Source organism: Mesoplodon mirus, assembly GCF_964341445.2.
Source record: "Mesoplodon mirus genome assembly, chromosome: 2".
Taxonomy (NCBI): Eukaryota; Metazoa; Chordata; class Mammalia; order Artiodactyla; family Ziphiidae; genus Mesoplodon; species Mesoplodon mirus.
In genome coordinates this window covers 56,836,885-56,853,550 of record NC_138977.1, presented here as the reverse complement: position 1 = coordinate 56,853,550, position 16,666 = coordinate 56,836,885, and the positions used below count along the sequence as shown (strand labels likewise).

General features: G+C 36.6%; 1 protein-coding gene across 1 annotated transcript in view; it reads left to right on the top strand.

Annotated features, from left to right (window-relative positions):
* Positions 1-16,666, top strand: part of SLC25A16 (solute carrier family 25 member 16) — a 94,163-nt gene that overhangs the window by 58,890 nt on the left and 18,607 nt on the right. The window contains exons 12-16 of the mRNA XM_082603008.1: positions 1,912-2,043; positions 9,249-9,468; positions 13,206-13,323; positions 14,797-14,962; positions 16,400-16,594. Coding sequence (XP_082459134.1) covers positions 1,912-2,043; positions 9,249-9,468; positions 13,206-13,323; positions 14,797-14,962; positions 16,400-16,594 — 831 coding nt within the window. The remainder of the gene's footprint in view (positions 1-1,911; positions 2,044-9,248; positions 9,469-13,205; positions 13,324-14,796; positions 14,963-16,399; positions 16,595-16,666) is intronic.

Genomic DNA, 16,666 nt, shown 5'->3' with positions numbered 1-16,666 from the left:
TAGAGCTGTGTGTCCTTTGGAAGTAACTTCTGAGCTTCAGTTTCCTTAGCTCTAAAGTGGGGTGACAATAATAGTATCTCATAGAGATATAATGAGGGTTGAAAGTGTTCATGTTAAGCACCTAGAATAGTACCTGGCCTAGAGTCAGCATTATATGAGTATTTACTGTTACTATCTTCATACCTTATTTGGTTCTTATCATAAGCCAAGTATTAATACTTTACATAGGCTGTTTTACTTAATTGTCAAACTAACTGTGTGGTAGTTATCAACTCACCTTACAGATGAGGAAACTGAGGCTCAGTTAACAGTGAATCGCCCAAAGTTACACATCTAATAAAGAGTTAGGATTCAAACCTAGGTGTGATCTGACAGAAACATGTGTACTCTTAACACCCCAGAGTAGTTATTAAGATTGTGATGCTTAAACATGCAGAAGGAGCTGGGAGAACCATCCTGGGAAGGGGACAGCAAGTTTCAAAACTTTTTGGTCTCAGGACCATGTTACACTAAAAAAATTATTGAGGACCCTGAGGAGCTTTTGTTTATGTGGGTTATATCTATAGATAATTAACTGTACTAGAAATGAAAACTGAGACAATTTTAAAATGTTTACTGGTTAATTTGAAAATAACAATAACAATCCATTCCATGTTAACATAAATAACAGTCTAATGAAAAATAACTGTTTCTGAAAAAAAATGTAATGAGACAAGTGGCATTGTTTTACATTTTTGCAGATGTTTTAATTTTATGACTTAATACAAGACACCTGTATATATAAAATAGATAACTGATAAGGACCTACTATCCAGCACAGGGAACTCTCCTCAATACTCTGTAATGGCCTATATGGGAAAAGAATCTAGAAAGAGTGGATATATGTGTATCTATAACTGATTCACTTTGCTGTACACCTGAAACTAACACAACGTAAATCAACTATACTCCAATAAAAAAAAAAAGACATCTGGTTTCTTATATCTGCTTCTTCATTCTCTGTATTGCTATATTGTATGTGTGTATGTGGACTCAGAAATCTCCACTGTGTACTCATGAGAAAACAAGAGCAAAAAAGGCAAATAATGTTGTAGTATTATTATGACATAGTTTTGACCTTGTGGGCACCCTGAAAAACTGAGACTAGATTCTGGTAGTCTTTGCTGACTTCTGACTTAAGAAGTTAACATTCCTATAAATTGTCCTTTGATTCGGTAAGGCTGATGTGACTTTTCTGTTCCTACAGTCTTTTTTCCTCTTTTACTTTTCTACTTTCCGTTGCTGGGTTTCAGGAGCAACATCTTCTACGGTTTCTTTTTTATCCCAAAAGTGTAACTGGGACCTATTAGACCTGAGATGATAGGAGTTGGAGCAGATCTGAAATTTGATGTCATGTCACTGTTATTTGGATTTTTTGTGTGTGGTAAAATACGCATAGCATTAAAAATCACAATCTTAACCACTTTTAAGGGTACAGTTAAGTGACATTAAGTACATTGACATTGTTGTGCAAACATTACCATCATCCAGCTCCAGAACTTTTTTTATCTTCCCAGACTGAAACTTTATATCCATTAAACAACTCCCCCCTTCCCTCAGTCCCTGGCAGTCACCATTCTTTCTGTCTCTATGAATTTGACTATTCTAGTTACCTCACATAAGCGGTTATGCAGTATTTGTCCTTTTGTTGTTGGCTTATTTAGTCTAATGTCCTCAAGATTCATCTATGTTGTTGCATGTATCAGAATTTCCTTCCTTTCCAAGGCTGAATAATATTCCATTGTATATACCAAATTTTATTTATCCATTCATTAGTTGATGGGCACTTGGGTGGTTTATTTGAATGTTTTTTTTCCTTGTTTACTTTTTCAATATTTAAGTTTTCATATTTAATATCTCTTACTTTGGTAGGTACCGCCTAAATCTGAATCAAGATGAAATAAAACAAGAAGTAGAGGAGTATCTTCCTTCATTTTCTAAATGGGCTGGAGATTTCATGCATAAACATACTTCAACTGACTTCCCGCAGATGCAGCTCTCTCTGTAAGAAACCCATTTTGTTTATATGGTGTTCATATCTTTAGACCAGGATCTTATTCAAGATGTTGAATTAAAGCTTTTTAGAGGTCAAGTTATGACAACTAGCCTTTTTGTTTGCTTACTTTATAAATTACAGTCCTGAGTATAATTCTTGGACAAAAAAAATAATCTACTGAATAGAAAATTCTATTTTCACTATAGTAAAATTTATAATTTTTGGATATAGGTATGGTTTTTTAATAAAATCTTCAGTTTATAAATATTTGGGAGGGCTGTCCTAATTTCATATATATTTTGCTATGTTACTATCATATATGGACTGTCTCGTGTTGATTACCATCGACTTATGCTGTATGTTTATTTTTATTTATTTTTAATAAATTTATTTATTTATTTATTTTTGGCTGTGTTGGGTCTTCGTTGCTGTGTGTGGGTTTTCTCTAGTTGCGGTGAGCGGGGGCTACTCTTCATTGTGGTGTGTGGGCTTCTCATTGTCGTGGCTTCTCTTGTTGCGGAGCATGGGCTCTAGGCGCGCAGGCTTCAGTAGTTGTGGCACGTGGGCTCAGTAGTTGTGGTGCACGGGCTTAGTTGCTCCGCGGCATATGGGATCTTCCAGGACCAGGGCTCGAACTCGTGTCCCCTGCATCGGCAGATGGATTCTTAACCACTGTGCCACCAGGGAAGCCCTGTACTGTATGTTTAAATAGTGTGTTTAGGGCTTCCCTGGTGGCACAGTGGTTGAGAGTCCGCCTGCCGATGCAGGGGACACGGGTTCGTGCCCCGGTCCGGGAAGATCCCACATGCTGCGGAGCGGCTGGGCCCGTGAGCCATGGCCGCTGAGCCTGCACGTCCGGAGCCTGTGCTCTGCAACGGGAGAGGCCACAACAGTGAGAGGCCCGCATACCGCAAAAAAAAAAAAAAAAAAAAAAAAAAATAGTGTGTTTAGGCATTCAATGCTGTTTGGCATTTGGTTTGTTTTTTACCTTTTTTCCCCTTAAAGTAGCATTGATACAAATTTGTAGGTTATCCTTTTTTCCCCCCATTATTTGCCCATTCAGCAAATATTTATTAAGTGCCTAATATGTGCCAAGTAATGTTCTACGTGCTGGGATCACAGTAGGAAAAAAAAAAAAAAGCAACTGACTTTATGGTGCTTCTGTACTACTGAACAAGTAAACAGCAGGGTGCCAGATTGTGATAAGTGCAGTGTAGAACAATGGGGAGGATAAGAAAGAGGAGTTGGAGGGACATATTATTTCCCAGGAATGGTCATGAAAGGCCTCTGTATATAAGGTGACATTGAGCAGGAGCCTGAAGGAAGTGAAGGAGGGAGCCATGCAGCTGTTTCCAGGAAGATCACTCCAGGTAAAAACCCTGTGGCTAATGCACTCCTGATGGTGTGGCTTGAGCAGAGTGAGGTGGAACAGGAGAAGCAGCTGTCCTGGGGCCTCATAAACCTTACAGGATATTGGCTGCCATTCTGAGTCCATGACCACATGTAATCTGGCTACCATGGGAAGCCATTGCAGGGTTTGTACAGAGGGTTTTGATCTGATTTCTTTCTTTCTTTTTTTTTTTTAAACAGGCAACATTTTATTTTTCTTTAAGTAGTCATAACTTCCTTTTATATCAATATTCTTATCTTTTTCTCAATATTCTCAATATTTTATCTTGTGACATTTTGTGATCTGAACTTGTTTTAAGATTTGTGAATCAGAAATCTTGGGAACAGTCAGTTCTTTGCACCAGTGTGTTTTCTCAAGTTCAAAGGACATACTGAACCTGGATGTGAATCCCAGTTTTGCCACAATTTATCTGTGCAACTTTAGTCAAGTTCCTTATTCTCTCTGTGCTACTTTCTATATTGATCTGATTTACTTTTGAAAGAATCAGTCTTTTAAGACTATGTTATAGGATAAGGGCAGAGGTAGAGACACCAATTTGAAGATTCTTGCAGGAATCCAGGCAAGAGTTGGTGGCGGCTTAGACCAGAGTGAGGGTTGTGGAAGTGATGAGAATCAGTTGGATTACGGTCAGATTTTCAACGTAGAGCTGATAGGTTTTGGTGCAGGGTGTGAGGGAAAAAAAAGTCAGTGGTGATTCCAGGGGAGAAAATGTGATGAGAATGGAGTCAAGAGAGAATGGTAGAGGAGGATTTGGAGTCAGGGAATGTAGACTACTATATTGACAGGTTGTTCTATGAAAGGGTATGTAGAAATGGAATGGCTTATGTGGGGTTAAGAGAGCTTTGTTGTTGTTTTGAAGATGGGAGGTATTTTTATATGCCAGTGAGAAGAATTCCATAGAGACGGTAACATTAACACTTAGAAGAGATGGGAGGAGTCTTAGAGCTGTGTCATTGAGTAAAAGAGACGGATTAGAGTACACAAGTGGAGGGGTGGACCTTACAGGGACAGTTATTTCTGTGCATTAAAACCTCATAACTGGACTACTTCATCCAAGGTACTTGGAAAATTTACAACCTTTTGCATATTGCTAGAATTCTTTGAGAATTTTTTAAGTCATTTTAGAAAGTTGCTAGCAATGTTTAAATGTCCTGTGTCTGCCGGTAAGATTTTATTTATTTTATTATTATAATTATTTATAATTGAGTATATTCATAGAGTTATACAACCATCACCACAATCAGTTTGCCAATAGGACTTTGATATATCTATTTTAAAAATACTTAGTGGTTGTGCTCGTTTTGGCAGCACATACAGTAAAATTGGAATGATACAGAGAAGATTAGCATGGCCCCTGCACAAAGATGACACACAAATTCGTGAAGCATTCCATATTTTTAAAAAGAATACATATATATCTATAACTATATCACTTTGCTGTACACCTGAAACTTACACAACACTGTAAATCAACTATACTTCAATAAAAAAAAAAACTTAGTGGTTAAAAAAACCCAAAGCTTATCTTGCTGTTAGAATTGGGTTTATTTATCATATTCTTTACTTCTGTTGTGGTCATAAATTTACCACCAAGTCCTTACCCTAAAAAAAATGCTAGAGTAAATTGGTTAAAGTTTCTCGTAGTGTTTTTTAAAATAAATTTATAAATGCTTTGTTCTTTGTTATTTCTTTGGAGCATGTTGGTATGTCTGGTATAGGGGGTGGATTTTGGTGCATTAGTTGTCACTGTGATAATCTGCTGTTTATTAAGCAGTCATTCTTTTCCTGGTTCCTTGCTTTGTTTTGTAGTATTTTTGTCATTCTGGTCTCTTGATTTTCTGTAAAAATAACAAACTTAATTTTGTTTTCTATTGTTCCTAATTCTTTCTTTCTTTTTTTTTTAACATTTTGCTTAGCAATATTCTTTTTATATATATATATTTTAATTAATTTATTTATTTGTTTTTGGCTGTGTTGGGTCTTTGTTCTTGAGCACAGGCTTTCTCTAGTTGCAGTGAGCGGGGGCTACTCTTCATTGCAGTGCACAGGCTTCTCATTGTCATGGCTTCTTTTGTTGCAGAGCACGGGCTCTAGGCACGCAGGTTACAGTAGTTGTGGCACGTGAGCTCAGAAGTTGTGGCTTGTGGGCTCTAGAGCTCAGGCTCAGTAGTTGTGGCGCACGGGCTTAGTTGCTCCACAGCATGTGGGATCCTCCCGGACCAGGGCTCGAACCCGTGTCCCCTGCATTGGCAAGCAGATTCTAACCACTGCACCACCAGGGAGGTCCCCCTAATTATTTCTTTTTCCTTGTTTACCTTCCCTCCCTACCTTTCTTTCCTCCCTTATTATTTCTTTTGGAGTCATTTAAATTTGCTTGAGATTTAAAATTGTGGTGGATATCCATTTCTGTGGTTGTTTTATCTTTTTTTTTTTTTTTTTTGTCTTGCCCATGGCTTGTGGGATCTTAGTTCCCCGACCAGGGATTGAACTCAGGGCCACAGCAATGAATGCGCCAAGTCCTTACCACTGGACCACCAGGGAATTCCTTATGGTTGTTTTAGATACTAGCTTTTCTTTCACTGTTGTTTTAGCATTTTGTTTGCATGTTTTTTTCTTTTGGCTAAAACTTACTTGTTGTTTTTGCAGAGTTAATAAGCTGCCATATTCTCACAGACTTATGGACTTATCTATTCAGCAAACATGTATTACATGCTGCATCTGTGCCCAGGATTGTTCTAGGTGTTACAGGGAGACTAAAACCCTCCAGGAACTCAGTGTATTGGTGGTAGTTGAAAACGTAGAAGTGGAGGGGATTGCTGAGAGAGAACATCAATCTGCTGAGGGCAGCAGAAGAGGCATAGAACCCTGGGAGATTACCTTGTATAAGGACAGAGGGAGAGAGTGGAATCCATCGAAGGAGGCTTGGAGTGGACCAGCAAGGGACTTGGTAGCTTGGAAGAAGTTATCATGGAAGCCTACGAAAGTTTGGGATTCAGAAACATCTTTGACCTGAAGGGGATTTTTGAGATTTCAGTCTTAGATTTCCAGTAAGGAAATTGAGGTCCAGTGAGGTGGTGTGACTTGTCCAGGTTTTATGTGAAAAACCAGTGGTAGAGCAGAGTCTAGAACAAGGAATTTCTTGATTCCCAGCTTGGTGTTCTCATCTCCGTAGCTTGGTGTAAGACTCTTCTTTGTTTCAGTTATTTCTGATGGGGTTTTATGTGTCTGTCTGTGAAAGGAGGCGCTTCTTTGTACTTTACTTTGCATAATTTCCCCAGCAGTCTATAGCTAGTCTTTAAAAGAAACAACAAAACTTTAGACTTTAGAGCAGAGAATGAGACCTTTAAAAGCCATTTCAAGACAGAACCTTTCTCACCCATAAGTAGTAAATGTGTATTTTCTTAATCTTCATGACCTCTTATATTCTCTATCAGGTGACTCTCAAAGGAGTTTTTTTTTTTTGCGGTACGCAGGCCTCTCACTGTTGTGGCCTCTCCTGCCGCGGAGCACAGGCTCCGGATGCGCAGGCCCAGCGGCCATGGCCCATGGGCCCAGCTGCTCCGCGGCATGTGGGATCCTCCCAGACCGGGGCACGAACCTGCGTCTCCTGCATCGGCAGGCGGACTCCCAACCACTGCGCCACCAGGGAAGCCCTCAAAGGAGTTTTATAGCATTATGTTGATGAAAAGCATAGAAGTTAAATTGAAGTACCTGTCATTTGTTCTACAGATCTAAGTCTAAAACCACATTACTTCTTTTTCTAGGGGAAAGAATTTTAATAGTAATGTTAAAAGTTTCATTACCTATCTTCTAAGTATACATGTGACATATCTAATAAAGTTTGCTTTATTTCATATAAGTATATTTAAATACATGTCATGATCAGATAACATCCATCAGAAAAAACAAATTAATATTTAAGAAATTTCTGATAAGTTGTGGCTTCCCTGAATTCCTCTATTGTCCTCTTCAAAGATTGCAGAAGTATACATATATTCCTGGAGATTATATTTGAAGCATCCTGAAAAAGTTTTTAAAAAATTACAAAAGATAGCATTCTTCCTCTTAGAAAATATTCTCATTTGTTAAGAAATAGCTGCTGATCTAAATAACATGAAATTAGCAAAACAAGTCAACTAAATCATGTATTCTGACAGCCAGAATTCTTATACTTTTTGAATCTTAATTATTATATGATATAAAATGTTTTATTACTAGAAAATTTATCCTTTTTGTTTAAGATTTACGTTACATTTAGTATTTTATATGGCTTTGAGTATAAAATAGGATTAATAAATGAAAGACTGTTCCTATCTGACCTTTCTTCTGCAGAATAACTTACTGCTTTGAAAATGAGTAAATCTTAGATAAGAGAAGCGCAAGAGGCTTTAAAAGTTATTTTCATCTCTTCTAATTCCTTTGACGTTCATAAATTCCTTTTTTCCTCCTTCCTGTGCTCTTGGCTTATTTAACAGGTAACATACTAAAATCAGAACCTCTTTTGTAATATAAAACAACAATGTTGAGTACTTAGTGTTAAATATTGATAGTGGCAGAGCTGGATTCATTTAATGATTAAGTAAAGGATATAATGAGTAAGTGCAGGAGCACCTGAGCTTCTCTGAGGGTTGTCGTGGGGTTGGGGGTAGGGGTGAAGTGCTGGGTGATCAGGGCCCGCACAGCATAGATAGTGGGGAGAGACAGCTCATTCTTACTCAGGTTAATATGGTGTTACATGGAGAAACACATCCCTTGTTACCGAGGGTGCAACCACGTGCAAGCCATTATATGTTAATCTGTGTAATAATTGTACATCAGAAATTCAGACTGTCATAGTGGCTCCAGCAGTCCAAGGAGTGAGACTTTTGCAGTAATATAGATAGACTTGAGGAAATAAAGGCCTGAGTTAGGAAGATTATTGTGGGAATGAACTGAAAGGGACAGACGATAAATATTAAGAAAATTTAAATTATATGAGTTAGCAGCCACAAAAAGGAATGAAATTGGGTCATTTGTAGAGACGTGGATGGACCTAGAGAGTGTCATACAGAGTGAAGTAAGTCAGAGAAAAACAAATATCGTATAGTAACGCATATATGTGGAATCTAGAAAAATGGTACAGATGATCTTATATGCAAAGCAGAAATAGAGACACAGACGTAGAGAACAAATGTATGGACACCAAGGGGGCAAGGGGTGGGATGGGAGGAATTGGGAGACTGGGATTAACACATACACAGTATTCATACTATGTATAAAATAGACAACTGATGGGAACATACTGTATAGCACAGGGAACTCCACCTAATGCACTGTGGTAGCCTAAATGGGAAGGAAGTCCAAAAGGGAGGGAATATCTATCTGTATGTATATGGCTGATTCATTTTGTTGTGCAGTGGAGGCTAACACAGCATTGTAAAGCAACGATACTCCAATAAAAATTAATAATAAATAAATAAATTATGAGTTAGAACTGATAGGATTCAAACTTGACTGTGCATCAGAATCACTTTGAGAGTTTGTTAAACAAATTCTGGGCCTCACCTGTTGGTCTGGAATGGGGCCTGAGAATTTGCATTTATGACAAATTCCCTGGGTGGTGCTGATGCTACTCATCCAGGAAGCATACTTTGAGAATTACTGCCATAAATGTCTGTAGACTCTTTCCCATCCCCACATTCCGTGTGTGCTGTAGAGAGTCAATGCCAGCATATAAGAAATGAGCTAAGTGTTCTAATTCAATTCAATTAAATATTTTCGTTAAATATTTCTAATTAAATATTTTTGTGTTTTGTTTTTTAGGCCAAGTGATGGTAGTAATGGTAATTCAACATGTAATATCGAAGTTATAAACTCACTGGATATTGAAGAAAGCATTTGGTCTCCTAGGTTTGGATTGAAGGGCAAAATAGATGTTACAGTTGGCGTGAAGATACATCGAGGACGTAAAACGAAATATAAGATAATGCCACTGGAACTTAAAACTGGCAAAGAATCAAATTCTATTGAACACCGTAGTCAGGTATAAATATTAATAAGAAAATTATGAGTGTGTAATATATTTAAATTTTTTTAATATGTTTGAAAAGTAGTCGCTTTATATATTTTGATTCAATTCAGGTGATTTTTAATTTAATCCAGCATTTCCTAAACCTAATTTACCACAGAGCTACTGTTTTCATGTAACATCTACATAGGATACTCTTTAGGAAACAGCAGTGTAAATTTATTCTTTTACTTCTGACCTTTAATCCAATTATGTTGATTTTTTTTTAAAAGGTCCCATTGTTCTTTTTCAAAAAATATATTTATTTATTTATTTTGGCTGCGCCGGGTCTTAGTTGCGGCAGGTGGGATCTTCGTTGCAGCATGTTTAGTTGCGGCATAAGGGCTTCCTAGTTGTGGCATATATGTGGCATCTAGTTCCCCGACCAGGGATTGAACCTGGGCCTCCTTTGTTGGGAGTGCGGAGTCTTACCCACTGGACCACCAGGGAAGTCCCAATATATTGATTTTTATTTAAAATGAAATATAGAACTGTATCGTACCATTAAGTTAAATTCCAGTTTTCTTAATCACCTTCTCATTGGTAAATATGTCTTCTGTTGTCCTTCAAAATGACCTGAAATTTATATTAATTGTAGTGAGTTAACAAATCAAAGTAACTAACATAAAGTTCTATTTTTTCTAATTATTTCCATTCCCTCTGCCAACATCCACATTGGCAGTCTATGGTATGTTCTAGACACTTTTATTATTTTTTTAAATTCATTTTATTTTATTTTGGCTGCACCCGTGGCATGTGGGATCTTAGTTCCCCCACCAGGGATCGAACCCGAGCCCCCTGCAGTGGAAGCGTGGAGTCTCAACCACTGGACCACGAGGGAAGTCCCCTAGACACTTTTAAATAAGCAAAGATAAAACTAAAAGTAGTAACATTATTGTATTTTTATGGTATAATAAGTATTAAAGGAACAAATAATATAACAAATAACCTAGCATTTGTAATATAACTTAAATTTCCTTTTGCCCATGGAATTTCACATTTTATTTCAGCAGATTTTATGTAAAATAGGTTCAGATTCAAAGTACTGAATTGTATAATCAGGGATTAACAAGATCTTCCCTTATTAAATCTTTCTTGCTATTCTTAATTGTGTACCAAGCACCAAAGTTTCTCACAAAGTTTCTCATTTGGGAATGAAAAATAGGATAACCTTGTTGTTTCACCTATCATTGGGTTTTACAGATACTGGAGGTAGAGGAAAAATTAGGCTTCCCCTATCAGAAGACTTGAATTTTTCACTTTGGTAAAACAGAAATGGCTGAAATTATGAACAAAGACTTGGCTAGATTAAAGCCTTCTTGAGAAAGGAAAATCATATCTAGATAGAAGAAAAGCTATTTTTATTTTATTTTATTATTTTAATATTATTTTATTTTATTTTTTTATTTTTGGCTGTGTTGGGTCTTCGTTGACGCGTGCGGGCTTTCTCTAGTTGTGTCGACGGGCTTCTCATTGAGGTGGCTTCTCTTGTTGTGGAGCACGGGCTCTAGGCGCACAGGCTTCAGTAGTTGTGGCAGGGACTCAGTATCTGTGGCTCGCAGGCCCTAGAGTGAAGGCTCAGTAGTTGTAGCGCCCGGGCTTAGTTGCTCTGCAGCGTGTGGGATCTTCCCAGACCAGGGCTCGAACCCATGTCACCTGCATTGGCAGGCGGATTCTTAACCTCTGCACCACCAGGGAAGCCCAAGAAAAGCTATTTTTGAAGTCAAAGATTTGAAAAAATGTGTTTTGTGTACATGAGGCTGAAAATTTTTACTTGTGTTTTTAAGGACAAGTTTGAAATCACTTCTGAATGCTAAAAGGAAGAGAAATGCAGAAGCATTTCAGCATCTAAAGTGGTCTAGATTTAAAGACCTTTCTTCTAAGGCCAGTGCTCTAAATTGTAGTGCCTTCAAGGCAAAGAATATTACTGTATTTAATTTTGTTCAGTTGGAACTTTTATCTTTGCAAGAAGAGAAGCTGCAAGAAGAACTTTTAAGAGTACAGTGGTGTTTATCATATTTAAAAACAGGAAAAATGATTTAGACAAGGCTCAAACAAATATATTGGAGTGCATATTGCATATTCATTGTGCAAGAAACAAGGAGACATTGAAAGAATAATTATAGTAATTCATTGAGATATATACATAGATAGATAGATAGATAGGTAGGTAGATAGATAGATAGATATTGTGGATGAGGAAAGACATAGATTTCCCCTTTTAGGAAATTTTTTTTTCTTCAAATTAAAATTTTAATGAATATAATTACTAGTGCATAAGCAAAAGAATATTAAATCCAGGTATAATTTTTCATAAAACGTTTTAAATCACTTCCTTTTTGTTATGTATATATATATATTTTTAACATCTTTATTGGAGTATAATTGCTTTACATTGTTATGTTAGTTTCTGCTGTATAACAAAGTGAATCAGCTATACGTATACATATACCTTTTAGGAGATTTGACTTCTCACTTTGGTAATACAGAAAAAGCTTATGTTATAAACTAACTTTAGTTAAGGAAGATCTTTATTTTATAAATGGATTGTGTTCTAAAAATTCATTTCTAAGTCAGTAATGTGGCATTAGAAATATTTTCTTTTTTCTTTTTTTTTTTTTTTGGCAGTGCTGCACGGCATGTGGGATCTCTGTTCCCTGATCAGGGATCAAACTGTGCCCCTTGCATTAGGAGTCTGGAGTCTTAACCAGTGGACCACCAGGGAAGTCCCCCTGAAACACATTTTCTAAAGGAAAAATATTATATGGAGCTGTGATCTCTAAACCAGCTCACAGAAACCTATTTCACTTGTGATATAGTTGGATTATAACAGTGTTGTAAAATTTCAGTCCGGCTTCCTTGTATCATAATATGAAGGGAATTTCATTTCAGATATTTTTTCCTTTTAATAAGTCCCAGAAGCAGAATTCTCTTCCTTCTGCCTCAGTTCCCCTGAAGGGAAAAACTTAACTTAGATGGACCATTAGTTTGGGTTGATTCCCTTGGTCCACAGCCCCAAGGCTCCACCCTGTCATTTATGAGTTCATTTTAATTTTTAAAAGTTTTATTTGGTTACTTATGCTGTATTAGGCAACACAAATGGAGTGGTTATAAGAAGACATCCCAAAACATGCTTCTACATAGGCTCAAATGTTGCTGCTAAGGTGTTTCCATGAACTAAAGGAGCTATTTCTAACTTGTCTTAGATGGTTTCTCTGAAGAGCGCCACATAAACTTAAAGCACTTAATGCTCCCTCCTGTTCTGGAAAAAAAAAACAGTAAACTGTTAGTGGAGTTAGTCTCATTTAGTTGTCACAGTAACTATGATATAAATAATACGCATTTTAGTGTTTACTCCACTTATTTTAAACAGGGAAAATAGTGTCTGAAGACAACTTCAAAATGTAAAACATAGCTTGATTAATTTCCCTCTTTAACTTATTGGAGATTATTAACCATCTAAAAAATATTCTAAATATTTCTTTTTTGTCTGTGTAAAACTGAGAAGCATATACTATGTTTTATGGAAATTGAATATTTGACTTTGAATTTATTGTATTACCTTTACTAAATTTGGATCATGTTATTTTCAAAATGGAAATAACTTGATTCACCTTTTGATTTTAAAATTATAATATGTATTGATTGCAAAACATGTATGTAAATATAGAAAGTTAAAGTTTTATTTGATGAAATATACCATGTTTTCACAGCTTGTTCTGTACACACTGCTAAGCCAAGAGAGGAGAGCTGATCCAGAGGCTGGCCTGCTCCTCTACCTGAAGACCGGCCAGATGTATCCTGTACCTGCCAACCATCTCGATAAAAGAGGTTGAGCTATTTTCTCTCAATTTTACTTCTCTGGGTTTTGTTGGTTGGTTTTTTCCTTCAATTTTTGGTGACACACATTTATACCTGACAATCACTCACTGCCATTGCTAGGCCTAAAACAGGTTGTAATTGGTAAGTTGTGGTGCTTTTTTAAAAAAAAGAATTTTAGGGAACTCTCTGGTAATCTAGTGGTTAGAACACCCTGCTTGCACTGTTGAGGGCCTGGGTTCAATCCCTTATCAGGGAACTGGGATCCTGCAAGCCGTGCGGCGTGGCCAAAAAAAAAAAAAAAAAAAAGATTTGAACAATATACTGTATAGTTGAAAATACTATTAACCTTTTTACTATATAAGTTCATTTAGGTCATATTTTAGATTCCATAATAAGTGATATCATATGGTATTTGTCTTTGTCTGACTCATTTCACTTAGTATGATAATTTCTAGGTCCATCCATGTTGCTGCAAATGGCATTATTTCATTCTCTTTTTACGGCTGAGTAGTATTCAATGGGTGTGTGTGTGTGTGTGTGTGTGTGTGTGTGTATCACATCTTTTATTTATTTTATTTTTGGCTGTGTTGGGTCTTCATTGCTGTGTGCAGGCTTTCTCTAGTTGCGGTGAGCGGGGGCTACTCTTTATTGTGGTGCACGGGCTTCTCATTGCAGTGGCTTCTCTTGTTGTGGAGCATGGGCTCTAGGCACGTGGGCTTCAGTAGTTGTGGCACACAGGCTCAGTAGTTGTTGCTTGTGGGCTCTAGAGTGCAGGCTCAGTAGTTGCGGCGCACGGGCTTAGTTGCTCCACAGCATGTGGGATCTTCCCGGACCAGGGTGTCCCATGTATTGGCAGGCGGATTCTTAATCACTGCGCCACCAGGGAAGCCCCGCATCTTCTTTATGTAGTCATCTGTCAATGGACATTTAGTTTGGGATTAGCAGATGCAAAGTATTATATATAGAATGGATAAACAATAAGGTCCTACTGTATGGCACAGGGAACAATATTCAGTATCCTGTGGTAAACCATAATGGAAAAGAATATGAAAAAGAATGTATATATATGTATAACTGAATCATTTTGCTGTATAGTGGAAATTAACACAACATTGTAACTCAACTATACATTTAAAAAATAAATTTAAAATATGTTACTATATAAAACTTTATTTTAAACTTGCTTACATTCAAGACACTCTAGATAGCTGTATTTGTCCGTAGTATTCAGCCAATAAAACACCAGCTTCACAATATTTACTACTTATGAGATTCATGGTTATTCAAAGAACTTATCAAGTGAACAAAAATTGAAGGAAATATACCAAAATGTTATCAGTGGTTATTTTAGTATAGTGGGAAATATGAATGTTGTTCTTTCCTTTTTTATGTTTTTGAATCTGAAAGTTATATATAATGGAAAAGATGTATAATAAACTTTACTTAATTCTTAAAAAACACCCATCGTTTTTTCCCTCATAGAATTATTAAGGCTAAGAAACCAAATGGCATTCTCTTTGTTTCATCGTATTAACAAATCTGCTACTGGAGGGGAGAAGACAAAGCTTGCTCCTTTGCCACAAATAATTGAGGAACAGCAAACCTGTAAATATTGTTCACAGATGGGCAACTGTGCTCTTTATAGCAGGTAAACACACTGTCTTCCAAAAGTATTAATTCCAGTTAAGTAAGTATTCAACTCAGAATGATTTTACATTGTTGGCTGGTCTGGCATTGATGGTTTCATTTTGGTTATTTAAAACAAAGGGAATAGAAAAAAAAAAACAAGCACAGCTAGTTCATATTATATAATAAGCCTATTTCCTTGGAGAGATAGAATGCTTTTAAAACTTTTTCCAAAAGTGAATATTTTAATCTTGCTGCATATAGTTCCTGAGGAAATGAAATAACTGTAGAACTTATGGAACCTATTTAAGAAAGATGTAGTATAGGCATTGTGAACACAGCTTTTCTTAAATGATATTTCAAGGAATCTTCCCTTTCTTAGTTTATGTTTTAATTTCAAACCTTTTGTAGTTCAAAATAGGGAAATTTGTTCTTCCAGACACTTTGATATGATTCAGTAGACTTGTCTTATTTATATATGTCTATTTTTCTACATATGGGAAGTTTATTAGCTGTCTTGTGAGCAATCATATGTATTTACACCTTCATAGCCAGTGAGAGTTTTGGAGGAAACAAGAAGGTAGTTAGATGTAAATTCAGACTAGGAAACAAGATCAAATCAGAACCAAAGTTCTAAATCAGCCTGAAAATTCACATAAAGGGGTTTTAAAAGTACAGTTGACCCTTGAACAACACTGGGGTTGGGGGTGGCAACCCTCCCTGCAGTTGAAAGTTTTAGTATAACTTATAGATGGCCCTCCATATACGAGGTTCCTCCACATTCCTGTATTTAGCCAACCTCAGATCATTTAGTACTGTAGTATTTACTATTGAAAAAAGTCCATGTATAAGTGGACCCATAGAGTTCAGTCCCATGTTATTCAAGGGTCAAGTGTATTGTATCAAAAGATCTCTTAATGGCAGAGACTGTGAACCATGGGAAATCTGGGCCTATAATACAAGCACGTATTTTTGAACTCAAGTTTTACTCTCCATGTTTTGTATGCTATCCTATAATGTATTTGTTTCTATATAAAAGTTCAAAATTAATATTAAGCCAAATTGATAGTCCACATGGTTCTCCATGTTTTTATGTTGACTTTCTTAATGGCACAGAGCTGGATGTACAAATATTGTGATTTTGAGAAATGCAGTCCTACAAAAAGCCGAAACTTGCTACATATAGGAACGAAGACTGGACTATAACGAAAATTCAGCACTTGTTAGGGGAACAGTCATTCAAGGCAAAATAATGCAGTATTGAGTTTCTAGTGCATTTTGTTTTGTAACAAGCCATTTGGCTTATGAAATGTTGAAATGACTTTAAAAGAAAATTAGGGGCTGTGGTTATAAGTTATGATGATTATCATATGTGTGTATTTATTTTAGAAATACCTCATTTCATAACCAGCCAGTGAAATGTTTCATATGCATCTCTGACTTGGAGCTTTATCTTTAGAGCGGTTGAACAACAGATGGATGACAGTTCAGTCCCGACCAGCATGCAGCCCAAAATAAAAGAAGAAACCCAGCATCTAAAACTTACACACTTAGAGTATTTCAGCCTTTGGTGTCTAATGTTAACCCTGGAGTCACAGTCAAAGCATAATAAAAAAAATTACCAAACTATATGGTTAACGCCTGCTTCAGATATGTAAGTGGTCCATTTAATACAGTAAAACTTCAGTAATTTGGATTAGCCAGCGGTATGAAATTTGTAATTCAT